Source organism: Hemitrygon akajei, chromosome 29, assembly GCF_048418815.1.
Source record: "Hemitrygon akajei chromosome 29, sHemAka1.3, whole genome shotgun sequence".
In the NCBI taxonomy this organism is placed as follows: domain Eukaryota; kingdom Metazoa; phylum Chordata; class Chondrichthyes; order Myliobatiformes; family Dasyatidae; genus Hemitrygon; species Hemitrygon akajei.
The window spans coordinates 14810929-14824498 of record NC_133152.1 but is presented as its reverse complement, the minus strand read 5'-3'; the positions used below and the strand labels follow the sequence as shown (position 1 = coordinate 14824498).

Genomic DNA, 13570 nt, shown 5'->3' with positions numbered 1-13570 from the left:
TTAAATAACACGCACTCTGGACATGTTGGTATCTTTAAAAGAAGTAATCCCAAAAAGGTTTGATTGACAGATAAAAATTTAAACTGTTTTGGCTGACGTCAAAATTCTAGGTTGGGTTCAACTAATTTATATTGTTTATTTAAGAAGTAAATACACATGTTGTTCATTATCCATAAATGCCCATGCATATTTCAGCTGAAATGTAGGACGGAATGTGCCTTAGCTTTAAATCGTTGTTATAGTTTCAAGACAGTTTTAATTTACTTTTTAAGCATGTAACTGAAGCTGACTTAAGCCAGCCTTTCCACTCGCAATACTCATGATATCTGGATGGAGACTTAATTTACGCTTAATAGCAAGTTGAGGGAAGCTACATACCCTGGAGTCACTGTTTCATCTTGTATTATGTCATGTGTTTTTAAAAAGATAACTGATCACATTCAAAATCCCAAATTAGTAATAGTAAATCTAATTTTATTTCAGCACTGCATATGCTTAAGCAGTTGGGCAGTTTCCTTACTTTTGATTATGATTCACCCAAGTGCATGCACACAAGCACTTTGAAACAATCAAAAGGCCAAAATAGTAAAACTAATATAGATGCGCTTCTCAGTATTGAAAAAATGAACTGATTCTGCCTAGTGTGTGTGGCTGTGGATGGTGGTTAAAATCTGTTTGGGGAAGGCTTGAAACATCTTGGGAGAGATTGTTTTTTCTTCATGTTATCAGGATTATCTTACTTACAGTGGTTGCTCTCATTTAAACCAAAGATAAAATGACAAGACAGTCCAGTAATGTACAACTGCTTAAACAATTTTGGTTAATGAAATCTTCATTTGGCCAGGCTGTTAGCTCATTGAGAATGTTTTAATCATTTATTCCCTGATAAGCAGATTTCTACTGGAGATATGGAGACTGTTGTTTCATTATCTTGCATTTGCTACATTAGGAAAATTGTTCACAATTATGGGACAATTGAAGGCCCAGCAGCAGCTCATGAAGACAAGAGAAAAGCAGTTCTTTGCTGTTAGGTGCTTTTTGCAAAAACTGCAGGTCTGCATCCAGCTGTGCCATTATTTCCTCTGATCCAGTTTTTGCACGTGTTTCAAATCTGTAGCATGTTGGAGAGATGCTGCTTGTCCACATGTGGTGAAATATAGTCAGCCAGTGATCCTTTCCTTGGGTATTTAACAGTAATTAGGTGGAGTGAAAGGTGTGATGCTAGCTGCCCACCAATAGTGTTTACCATCTATTTCCACTACTATCAAATGGCAGAGGTGTAACAATTATAATATCCTGTTAAAATTTTTATCCATATGTTTTAGCTAGTAGCTAAAATGGAAGTGTATTTTCTCACAAGCAAACTTAATTGATAACATTGTCTGCAAGGATGTGAATGATTTTGATAAATGGCCAAATTTTGCTTTTCATTTTAGTCTCCCTTATGCAAAGCAACGCAATCACTGTTAGGATCTTTGTAATCACATTTGAAATGAGGCCTGCCTTTGACATTTTATGTAGTAATATTTTATCATCTATTTTTAAATCAAACAGGTTCTTCAAGTTGTTTGTTTACTCCCATTTTAACTTTATCTTAATCACGCTTTCCCTGGATCCTGTACCATTTCTGGACTGAATGGCAGAGTTATGCCACTGTCATGTGAAAAATGTAACATTAAGCAAGCAGGGGGATCATTCAGACCTCTGTTTAAATTTTAGAAAACGTAACACTTTTTTATAAAGCAGATTGAGTATTTTCAAAATAGTTTAATCCAAGAATTACTAGAATCATTCCACTCCTGCCACATTTCCAAGGCTAGGCACTGAAATGTGATCTTTCTTTCCTTGGCCTTGGCTGAGCAGTGAGCAACAGGGAATGTTGGGACCCGAGGCTAAACAAATTTATGTTCTGTTTCATGCCTAGCCTCAGAAACAAGGCGCAGAGGGTGGCCCCAATCAGGAGTTCAGCCACTGTGTGGTGAGTTTTTATAAAAGAAACAGTTTTTTAAAAATCTGTCTGTATATTTAAAGGCATGTATATCTTTAAGATTCTCAAGGGAATACATAGCAGGCTTTTATATATATGTATATGAATAAGTGCAGTATTTAATTTTTCCTTTTTTAATTTTAATAGTAATCCATGGGCAGATGACCTATTACTTGCTTCTGCCAACATTGCTTTATGTTGCCTTCAGGAAGAGGACGGTTTTTGAAAGGCTGGTCAACCAAGTCCTGCCCCTAGCTTGCTACGTCCTTTCTGGATAGAAAGATGGGGTTTAAGTCATGGTATATAAGGCTCTGAGGACATATCACTCTGTGCCATGTTTTTTTAATTTTTTTTTTCATCATGTAATTGTAATAGATCACTATATTAGCAAAGATACTAGCACAACATTTTTGCCATCTTTTTATTTTTTTTCTGGAATGATTTCCCCTGCATACATTGGTTTATTCTTTGCTATCATTTTCAGTTCATTTTCTCTTAGGTTGACTTTTATACCAAAAAGAGCAACAAAATGAGCAAGTTGAGTTTTGCGAGATTTAACTAGTTCTCAGGTATTTTAATTCTTTAAGTAGTCATCTGCAACTAAGAATATTCATGTAGGTTTTTCAAGACTAATGAATGAAATGCAAGAATATAAGGCATAAATCTAAAATGCTTATTTGTAAACTTCGAAACTGAATGTTCCATCTTTTCAATTTAAAAAAAAAATGCCTGGGTTATCACATGAATACACATGAATAGAGGAAGAGTACTTCTTCCTCTACCTCTTTCATGCTTTCTCTCCTCTGGTTTCACTGCTTCAGGATTTTGTCAATGTTATTTGTTTTCATTTTCTTTGTTTCTTGTTGCCGCCATTAGCTCTTCTGCTTTGAGTACATCCAGGATATCAGTCTAATGGCAAACTTCATGCTATAGAGGGAGAGACCTGGTTAGTGCCCAGGTTGTAGATAAGAATATTATTCTTGTTATTCTTTTGGTGGCTTAATACAGCTGAGGAGCTTGCTTTGGCCACTTGAAAGCAGTTAAGATTAAATCAGTTTCTTATGTGGCACTGAAAGCACTAAAGACTAGATAATTAAAAAGAGAGAAAGCTTGGAGATGGTGTGTGAGGGAGGAAAGGCAGGTGATAGAGAAGGTATGCGCTCAGATGGACAGTTTCAGATGTGTCTATTTTAATGCAAGGTGTATTGTGAACAAAGCGGATGAGCTTAGAGTGTGGATCAGTACTTGGAGCTATGATGTGATGGCCATTACAGATTTGGATGGCTCAGGGACAGGAATGGTTACTTCAAGTGCCAGGGTTTAGATGTTTCAGAAAAGACAGAGAGGGAGGCAAAAGAGGTGGGGGCGTGGCACTGTTGATCAGAGATAGTGTCACGGCTGCAGAAAAGGTGGACCCCATGGAGGGATTGTCTACGGAGTCTCTGTGGGTGGAGGTTAGGAACAGGAAGGGGTCAATAACTCCACTGGGTATTATTTATAGGCCTCCCAACATGGATATCGAGGAGCAGACAGGGAAACAGATCCTTGAAAAGTGTAATAATAACAGAGTTGTCATGATGGGAGATTTTAATTTCCCAAATATCGACTGGCATCTCCCTAGAGAAAGGGGTTTAGATGGGGTGGAGTTTGTTAGGTATGTCCAGGAAGATAAGCCTACAAGAGGAGAGACTGTACTTGATTTGGTATTGGGAAATGAACCTGGTCAGGTGTCAGATCTCACAGTGGGAGAGCATTTTGGAGATAGTGATCATAATTCTATCTCCTTTACAATAGCATTGGAGAGGGATAGGAACAGACAAGTTAGAAAAGTTTTCAATTGGAGTAAGGGGAATTATGAGGCTGTCAGGCAGGAAATTGGAAGCTTAAATTGGGAACAGATGTTCTCAGGGAAAAGTACAGAAGAAATGTGTCAAATATTCAGGGGATATTTGTGTGGAGTTCTGCATAGGTAGGTTCCAATGAGACAGGGAAGTTATGGTAGGGTACAGGAACTGTGGTGTACAAAGGCTGTAAATAAGTCTAGTCAAGAAGAAAGGAAAAGCTTACCAAAGATCTAGAAGATTATAAGGCTAACAAGAAGGACTTAAAAAGGAAATTAGGAGAGCCAGAAGGGGCCATGAGAAGGCCTTGGTGGGCAGGATTAAAGAAAACCCCAAGGCATTCTACAAGTACGTGAAGAACAAGAGGATAGGACGTGAAAGAATAGGACCTATCAAGTGTGACAGTGGGAAAGTGTGTATGGAACTGGAGGAAATAGCAGAGGTACTTAATGAATACTTTACTTCAGTATTCACTCTGGAAAAGGATCTTGGTGATTATAGTGCAGACTTGAAGCAGATTGAAAAGCTTGAGCATGTAGATATTAAGAAAGAGGATCTGCTGGAACTTTTGGAAGGCATCAAGTTGGATAAGTCGCTGGGACTGGATGAGATGTAGCCCAGGCTACTGTGGGAGGCAAGGGAGGAGATTGCTGAACCTCTGGCGATGATCTTTGAATCATCAATGGGGACAGGAGAGGTTCCAGAGGATTGGAGGGTTGCAGATGTTGTTCCTTTATTCAAGAAAGGGAGTAGAGATAGCCCAGGAAATGAAGGAAGAGCAGTAGATGTAGTGTATATGGATTTCAGCAAGGCATTTGATAAGGTACCCCATGTAAGGCTTATTGAGAAAATAAGGAGGCATGGGATCCAAGGGGACATTGCATTGTGGATCCAGAACTGCCTTGCCCACAGAAGGCAAAGAGTGGTTTTAGATGGCTCATATTTTGCATGGAGGTCAGTGACCAGTGGTGTGCCTCAGGGATCTGTTCTGGGACCCTTACTCTTCATGATTTTTATAAATGACCTGGATGAGGAAGTGGAGGGATGGGTTAATAAGTTTGCTGATGACACAAAGGTTGGAGGTGTTGTGGATAGTGTGGAGGGTTGTCAGAGGTTACAGCGGGACATTGATAGGATGTAAAGCTGGGCTGAGAAGTGGCAGGTGGAGTTCAAGCCAGATAAGTGTGAGGTGGTTCATTTAAGTAGGTCAAGTATGACGGCAGAACATAGTATTAATGGTAAGACTCTTGGCAGTGTGGAAGATCAGAGGGATATTGGGGTCCGAGACCATAGGACACTCAAAGCAGCTGCGCAGGTTGACTCTGTGGTTAAGAAGGCATATGGTGTATTGGCCTTCATTAATCGTAGAATTGAATTTAGGAGCTGAGAGGTAATGTTGCAGCTATATAGGACCCTGGTCAGACCCCACTTGGAGTACTGTGCTCAGTTCTGGTCACCTCACTGCAGGAGGAACGTGGAAGCCATAGAAAGGGTCCAGAGGAGATTTACAAGGTTGTTGCCTGGATTGGGGAGCATGCCTTATGAAAACAGGTTGAGTGAATTTGGCCTTTTCTCCTTCGAGTGACGGAGGATGAAAGGTGACCTGATAGAGGTGTATAAGGTGATGAGAACCATTGGTCATGTGGATAGTCAGAGGCTTTTTCCCAGGGCTGAAATGGTTGACACAAGAGGACACAGGTTTAAGGTGCTGGGGAGTAGGTACAGAGGAGATGTCAGGGGTAAGTTTTTTACTCAGAGAGTGGTGAGTGTGTGGAAAGGGCTGCCGGCAACGGTGGTGGAGGCAGATATGATAGGGTCTTTTAAGAGACTTCTGGATAGGTACATGAAGCTTAGAAAAATAGAGGACTATGGAGAAGTCTAGTAATTTCTAAGGTAGGGACATGTTCGGCACAGCTTCGTGGGCCGAAGGGTCTGTATTGTGCTGTAGGTTTTCTATGTTCCTAATTAGGTATAGCTTACTTTCTTCTCTGAAGGCAAGGTGTGAACCAACTGGATTTCCATGCAATCTGACAGCTCACACCACTTTTACTGATTCCACCTTTTTTCATGCAAGAGGTTTTGAAATCAAATTCAGGTATTTGCCATGGGAACAATCAAAGTAAACTTGCATTCTGTGGATTTCTATCCTATAATCTAATTGACACAGTATCAGATTTTATATGAGTTGTTGCTTAAAGTCTCAGTTGAAAGACTTACTTATTCATGCACTGAAAAATAAACTGAAATCCCTGATAACAAGTATGAACTTTGTTTTCTCCTACATGGGTACCAATTGTGCAAGCTAGGTTAGAATGTTTTTTTCTTATTGAATTATGATAGTGGTGTGCTAGAGAAGCTGCCGTAGCAATGTAATGTAGTTGGCTGTTTTCGTGATGGAAATAGCCATTCAGTAACTGAGAAACTTTGCTTGTGAAGTTTAATTATTTTAAAAGAGGCTTTTCCAACATGTTAAATTAACTGCAGCATGATGCTTCCATATATAAATATATGTAAAGCTTGTTGTTCAGGCATTCAATTAGTTACTTTGTTGTTTGAATTGAACGCTGTTTGTAATTTTACAAGAATGATAATTGCTGAGTTAGGAAACATGAAGAATAAGTTAATTATTCTACTACTTCCTTTCCCAGTACAAAATTAACAAAAAAAAACTGTTGTAGCATTATTCCTTTCTTGTAAATCTTTGGAAGTTCACAATTGTAACTCTCAAAGAGAAGTGATCAACTAATGTTACCGGTTATGTGTCACTAAGTAGTTCCATTTGATCTCTCAGATTAAGAATGCTCATCATGTGATGTTCAAACTAGTTTATTAAACCATTACATCTGGTCAGCATGAGCAGTTCATGCTTGACCCATTGTGTTTAGGAAGGTATGTCTAGTAAAGATAATTTATTGTAATTTGGTTGAGACTGCCCTGATGGTCTTACAGCTGATCACAATGAATGACCTTTCTACTGAGAACTAGATATTGAAACAATCAACTTTTAGAAGGGAAGTGAATGAAGTCCTGATGAAGGGTCTCAGCCCAAAATGTCAACTGATTATTCCTCAACATTGATGCTTCCCAACCTGCTGAGTTCCTCCAGCATTTTGTGTTTGTTGCTGTTGCATAGGTTGTTTCTTGTAAATATTACCGTGCTGTATCTGTTTTCGAAGCATGAAATACAGTTGCTAAGAAAAAGGTCCAACTCATTTGAAGTCTGTAGATGGAATCTTATTTCCTGTACATTTGTGGATTTTGTTTTGATTCCACAAGCATTGTCATCTCTTTGTAAGTCACAAGTACTATTTTTCATGCAAGAGGTGTTGGTGAGGCAACAGTCAAAAGCAGGATTATTTTCCTGCTCTGATACTGCTACCTCAAGCCTTTGCCACTTTAGTATTGAGATAAAAAGCCCAAAAGACCCATTCGTGTTAACTGCAGTTGGCCAGCTTAGCAAATGTGCTTTTCAAGTCCACTTATCATGTTTCAAAGCCTTTCAAGCAAATTTGAGAATTCTGTTTTCACAAGTCATTTTAAATATCAATAAAATTCGTATGATTAATTCAAAGAAAACTATTCTTTCCCAAACTTCTTTAGGTGCTGTATACTAAGTATGATTGACAGTTCTATCTGGAAGAGTGAATGTGCTGAATTAGCATAGAAAGGATTGTCCAAAATTCTGTGTAGTATTTCTGGTGCAATGCCTGGCTTTGAGCTGATAACTGTGAGAATACATAGCTGTGATCTGTTAGTCCTACGTCAGGGAAGGTTAAAGGTTAAACATGTAAAGAATGAGCTAATTATGACTATCTGCTAGGATTAAGAAAATTCCTTAAGTGAATCATGGTGGAAAGGCGATCAGTTATGTCTAGCCACGTATGAAGCCATCACCCTCTGCTGTTGCTGTTGAAATGACACAACAACTTGCGATCTTAATCATATCACATACGCCAACTTTTGATTTTGTGTGCATTCACTTCCTTGTCAGTATCATACTCTTGTAAAAATAATGGTGAATAGGTTTTTTTATTTTGTAAAATATGACAAACAATGAATTGTAATGGATGGCTATCACCATTTTAAGTACAGTTATATATACTGGATAGAGCCAGTGGATAGAGAGAAAATGGGTGAATTATTAAAAATATAACAACTACTTACAGTAAATGTGAGGAAATTAAAAACCCATATCTGTTTCAAAGGAAAAAACAGTGTGATTCTTCTATTATTCTTAAATGTTTTTGTTGGAGTATGATTATGTAGGTTTTTTTGTGGTAAGTATGGTGAAACTATTGAATTCTCAGAAAATAATTGCTTAGAAGGGAATGGAGCGCTAATATATATGCAGAGATAGGTTTTGGTGTTTTTCCAGAACCTTTTTGTATTTTTCTCTCTTTAAAACTATTGAGATAAGCATTTGTATCCTATACATTGCTGTAGATGCTCTCACCATTGCTTTTAAACCCATTTAAAACTATTTAGCCATCAGATCATGAGTTGTGGGAACTTAATTCATTACTTCATTCATAGTTGTGGCCCTTTAGTTCCAGCAGTAAAGTTTTGTAATGTTTCATTTATCACCTTGTGTTTTTCCCTCCACTCCCCCACCTTTAAACTCTACTCCTCATCTTTTTTTTTCTCCAGTCCTGCTGAGGGGTCTTGGCCTGAAATGTCGACTACACTCTTTTCCATTGATACTGCCTGCCCTGCTGAGTTCCTCCAATATTTTGTGTGTGTTGCTTGGATTTCCAGTATCTGCAGTTTTTCTCTCATTTGTAATATTGCACTTTATTGTTGCATTCAAGGTCTTCTGTATTCTGTGGCACCACATCCCTATTTCTATAATGAATCTTACTAAATTATGCCAAGTGATTCCATAGCTCATGACCTGGTAGTCTGCATGTTTGCTACTTAAAAACAAATATTGCAGTAATTATATTGACATATTTTTAAATTTAAAAGTAAACCAATGACACCCCTGTTGCAGTTACATGCCCAATAAGGAAGAGAACAGAGACGACTGCAGCAGCAGAACAACATGCCTACCATAACTGCGATCCAGAATCATTCAACATCTGGAACTTGCCTAGCCATAGCCTCAAAATCACAGTTAACTAAAATGACAATGCCATTAATGGGCAGGGTTTTTTTTAACTAAAAGAATTTTGCAACCAAATAATTTTACTTCACATTTGGGCAGTACTGTTCAAAGATTACTGCACTGTATACTTGTGCATAGTTTTGTATACAGTCCATACTGAATCCTCTCAGTTTTGATACCACTCCATCTTTGCTTCCTCCCTCCCTCCCCCATCACCACCACCACCCTGCTGCATGTATTGCATTGGCTATGCTTAAGTTTGTAATGTGCAGAACAGCCTAATGCATCAAGGAAGATTGTAGGAAACATCGTAGAGTGGCAAATGTGTTTGATTTCTATATCATTTTGATACAAACAGACACCTGAGCTCCATGTTTTCTAAGAGGATACTGACTTGAATTTAAGTGTTTATGACAGCTAATAAACCAAAATATAGCTCATTTTATCACTTACAATGTGCATGAAATTTACACGTCCTCCAAGTTACATACCATTGAGTACAGAGCTTGTATGTAATAAATTGTGATGTGCATTTTCTTTCATCAGCACCGTCCTATTACAGTCAACCTGTGTATTCGCCATCTGCACCTTTGATAATGCCGGCACAACAACCACCACCTCCAGCAAAGAGGGAAAAGAAAACGGTATGGCAAGTCTGTGTGTTGTGTTTATGTGTGTACAGCTGAGTATAATTGAGGTTTAATAGTAACTGTCTTTTAAGGTATTTTGTGAAAATCATTTTGTATTGAGTTTTGCAGGTTCTATTAAATGGAACTGGAGATTATAATGTACAGTTTATTCAAACTTAATTCATCCATTTAACACCCAACAAATTACCCAGTGGTCCCAATATTTAATTCGGTTACAAGTTTCTTTGTGGCTCATAGAAGTCAGTGAATGTGTTGAGTCTATTTTTGTTCTTAAGTTAAGAATGTTCAAAGGAATTATAATTGTCTAAAAATAACGTGCAATTTTCCAGTGCCCTCGTCAGTGAAGAGCATTTTGTTCTAGGTGAGGTGGAATATTCTGCTGATATGCATGCTGAAAATGAATTGGTATTTCTTGCACATTCAGATATCTTGTAGAAATAAACTATATGATGAGTAACCCTCACCAACTCTGTTTTGGTACAGACAGTGAATTAGGTCGTCCGCTTCAAACTAGCAACTACTGGATAGTAACCATACTGCTATTTTGTTTGTTTATACCAGCTGGCTTCCTTCTAATCTTGTTTCATTCTTCATTTTGCCATGGTTGATTAAGTGGTATGAAAAAGAAGGGAGAATACTTATTCTTAAAATAAAGATAGCACTTGCTCCAGTATGGCATCACAAAACCCCAGTAACAGTAAGCCCAACCAGAGGAAAATATGAAGTTGAAGATGGGATAAATGTCAGGGTCTGTTCATTGCAGTGCCACACGTCTCTGCAAGATATCTGCAGAACAAGATTGTCAGCTCAACAGTTTTTAGTTCAGCAATGAGCTCTCCATTAGAAATAAAGCACATTGAATATCCCAGACTCCCAGAGCAGAGTTCTTTTTCATCTTTGGATAAAAAGGCTGAATTTTTAGCCAGATAATGACAATGTCTCAAATTGGTGAGAAGCCTGTCATTTACTGATCTTCAGGACACTAACAATCGCTATTTATTTGTAGCTTAATTGACTGACCCTTTTAGCAGTAAATGAAATTGCAGTTCCTGGAAAACAAACTTAAAAAAAACACATACACTGAGCACATTCATCCGGTCAGGCCACATCTAGGAAAAGAAGAAGGGACTTAATGTTTCAGGCCAAAAACGCTTTATCAAGACTGATCTCAATGTTTGCCACGTTTTTCTGTTTCTATTTTTGTCATTGGCATTACAAGTGGAGGTTGAGTACTCTGCATCAAATACTGAAGCTTAGAACCTCAAACGACCTCCCATCAAGATGCACTGCACAAGGGATGCAAAATTTAAATGCAAACCAATGACACCCATATTGTAGATGCTTGCCCAATAAGGAAGAGAGCAGAGATCACTGTAGCAGCCAAACAACATGCCTACCATGACTGCTATCCAGAATCATTCAACATCTGGAGCCCACCTATCCATAGCCTCAAAATCACAGTTAACTAAAATTTAATGCCATTAATGAGCAGATTTTTTTAAACTAAAAGAATTTTGCAACCATATAATTTTATTTCACATTTGGGCAGCACTGTTCAAAGATAGCAGCCCTTTATACTTGTGCATAGTTTTATATACTGAATCCTGTCAGTTTTGATACCACTCCATCTTTGCTTCCTCCCACCACCACCACACCCTGCTGCATATATTGCATTGGCTAAGCGTCAGGTTGTGAGATACGGAACAGCCTAATGCATCATGGAAGAATGCGTGGAAGACACTAGCAGTGAGCCAGATGTTGAAGGGTATGAGGGAGGAGAAGTGTGTGCAGTTAGTATTACAAGAAAGAAGGTGCTCAAAAAGCTGTAAGACATAAGAGTACATAAGTCACCTAGACCAGGTGAACTTCACCCTAGGGTTCTGAAAGAGATAGCGGTAAAGATTGTGGAGGCATTAGTAATGATCTTTCAAAAATTATTGGACTCTGGCATGGTGCCAGAGGACTGGGAAATTGCAAATGTTACTCCACTCTTTAAAAAAGGAAGAAGGCAGCAGAAAAGAAATTACTGTTAGCGTCACCTCAGTGGTTGGGAAGCTGTAGGAGTCATTTGTTAAGGATGAGGTTATGGAATATTTGGTGACACAGGAGAAGATAGGACAAAGTCAGCATGGTTTCCTTAATGGAAAATCTGGACTGACAAACCTGTTGAAATTCTTTAAGGAGATCACAAGTAGGATAAAGGGGATGCAATAGATGTTTTATGTTTGAACTTTCAGAAGGCCTTTCACAAGGTGCCACGCATGAGGCTGCTTACCAAGTTAAGAGTACATGGTATTACAGGAAAGTTACTGGCATGGTTAGAGCATTGGCTGATTGGTAGGAGACAGCGAGTGGGAATAAAAGGATCCTTTTCTGGTTGGCTGTCAGTGACTAGTGGTGTTCCACAGGGATCAGTGTTGGGATTGCTTTATATGCTGTATATAAATGATTTAGATGATAGAATCGATGGCTTTGTTGTCATGTTTGGAGATGATACGAAGATTGGTGGAGGGGCAGGTACTCTTGAGGGAAAGGTAGGCTGCGGAAGGATCTAGACAGATTAGGAGAATGGGCAAGAAAGTGGCAAATGGAATACAATATTGGAAAATGCATGGTCTTGCACTTTGGCAAAAAGAAATAAATGTGCAGACTATTTTCTAAATGGGGAGAAAATCCAAAAATCTGAGGTGCAAAGGAACTTGGTAGTACTTGTGCAGTACACCCTAAAGGTTAACTTGCAGGTTGAATAGGTGCAGAGGAAGGCAAATGCAGTGTTAGCATTCATTTCAAGAGGTCTAGAATACAAGAGTAGAGATGTAATGCTGAGGCTTTATAAGGCACCAGTGAGGCATCACCTTGAGTATTGTGAACAGTTCTAGGATCCATGTTCTCCAATCCAGGCACTGTCCTAACTTAATAATGTTGATGTTTCTTTCTAATAACTAAACAAATAGTTTGAAATTTTCTTCTTCCTTGCTAGTGACACCATAGTCATGAGGATAACAACAATTTGAGAAAAGAGCTGTCATTGTTTTTTCAGAATATTATGATACACAAATCACTGGCCTGCCAGTTTCATCCAAATTCAAATACCTTGGACAACTGAGAAGCACTGCATGTTGCAGGGTGTGAATACCAAGACAGGTTTGAACCACTCAGGTTGAGGATGTGTAGGGATCAAAATAAAAGTTAACTGAAGGAATTTTGATCCTTTGGTATTGTTAAGATGTTCAGATTATCGTTTGGGCAGGTATTAGGACTGTACAGGTTTATGGTCACCAGCTTGATTCTGGAGTAGTTTGAGCTGATGTATTTCATGTCTTTTAAATAAAACTGCAGTTTATATAATTCCATCAATTTTTGTCTTAATAATGCAAATAATGCTGGCATTGGAGCCTTATGAGAAGACCTTGGTTGACCATTGCTGATCACCTGTGCTCTGTCCACAGCAGCTATCTGGAGCTCTTGGTTGGCAGCCATTTTAGTTATCCTCCTCTATCCCGCAAGTATCAGTCTGTCCTCAGCCTCTCCTCTCAGTTTAGAACAGGGGTTCCCAACCTCTTTTTATGCCATGGACTTCTACCCTTAACTGAAGGATCAGGAACCCCTGGTTTAGAGGAATAGCACCTCATATTCTGCCTTGGGTGGTTTACAGCCTGACTGTTTGAACATCGTATTCTCCACGTACAGGTAAACTGCTTCCCTCTGTCCCTTCTCTCTCTTGATTGACACAGTTCTTCACACACACCACATTCTTCACATCACTCTTTCTTTGTCTAGATCATACTGCACCAACCACCGCCACTGGGCTCTAAACGTGCAGGAGCAGTGTGTGGTTAAGTGCCTTGCTCAAGGACAAACAAGCGGCCTCGGCTGAGGCTTGAATTAGCCCAAAGCCTTAACCACTTGGCTATGTTTTCCCTTTATCATTCTATCTGTCCATTAGACATATAGCATTCTCACCCTTCTCTCTCTGCCAATCACAGCG

At 38.9% G+C, this 13570-nt stretch overlaps 1 protein-coding gene across 19 annotated transcripts in view; it reads left to right on the top strand.

Moving 5' to 3' along the window:
• Positions 1-13570, top strand: part of eif4g3b (eukaryotic translation initiation factor 4 gamma, 3b) — a 314500-nt gene that overhangs the window by 198399 nt on the left and 102531 nt on the right. For 18 of the 19 annotated variants that reach the window (XM_073031699.1, XM_073031706.1, XM_073031707.1 and 15 more), the window contains 2 exons: positions 1925-1978; positions 9479-9576. In XM_073031699.1, the coding sequence (XP_072887800.1) occupies positions 1925-1978; positions 9479-9576 (152 nt within the window). The remainder of the gene's footprint in view (positions 1-1924; positions 1979-9478; positions 9577-13570) is intronic. The other variant, XM_073031703.1, reaches the window with a different exon arrangement.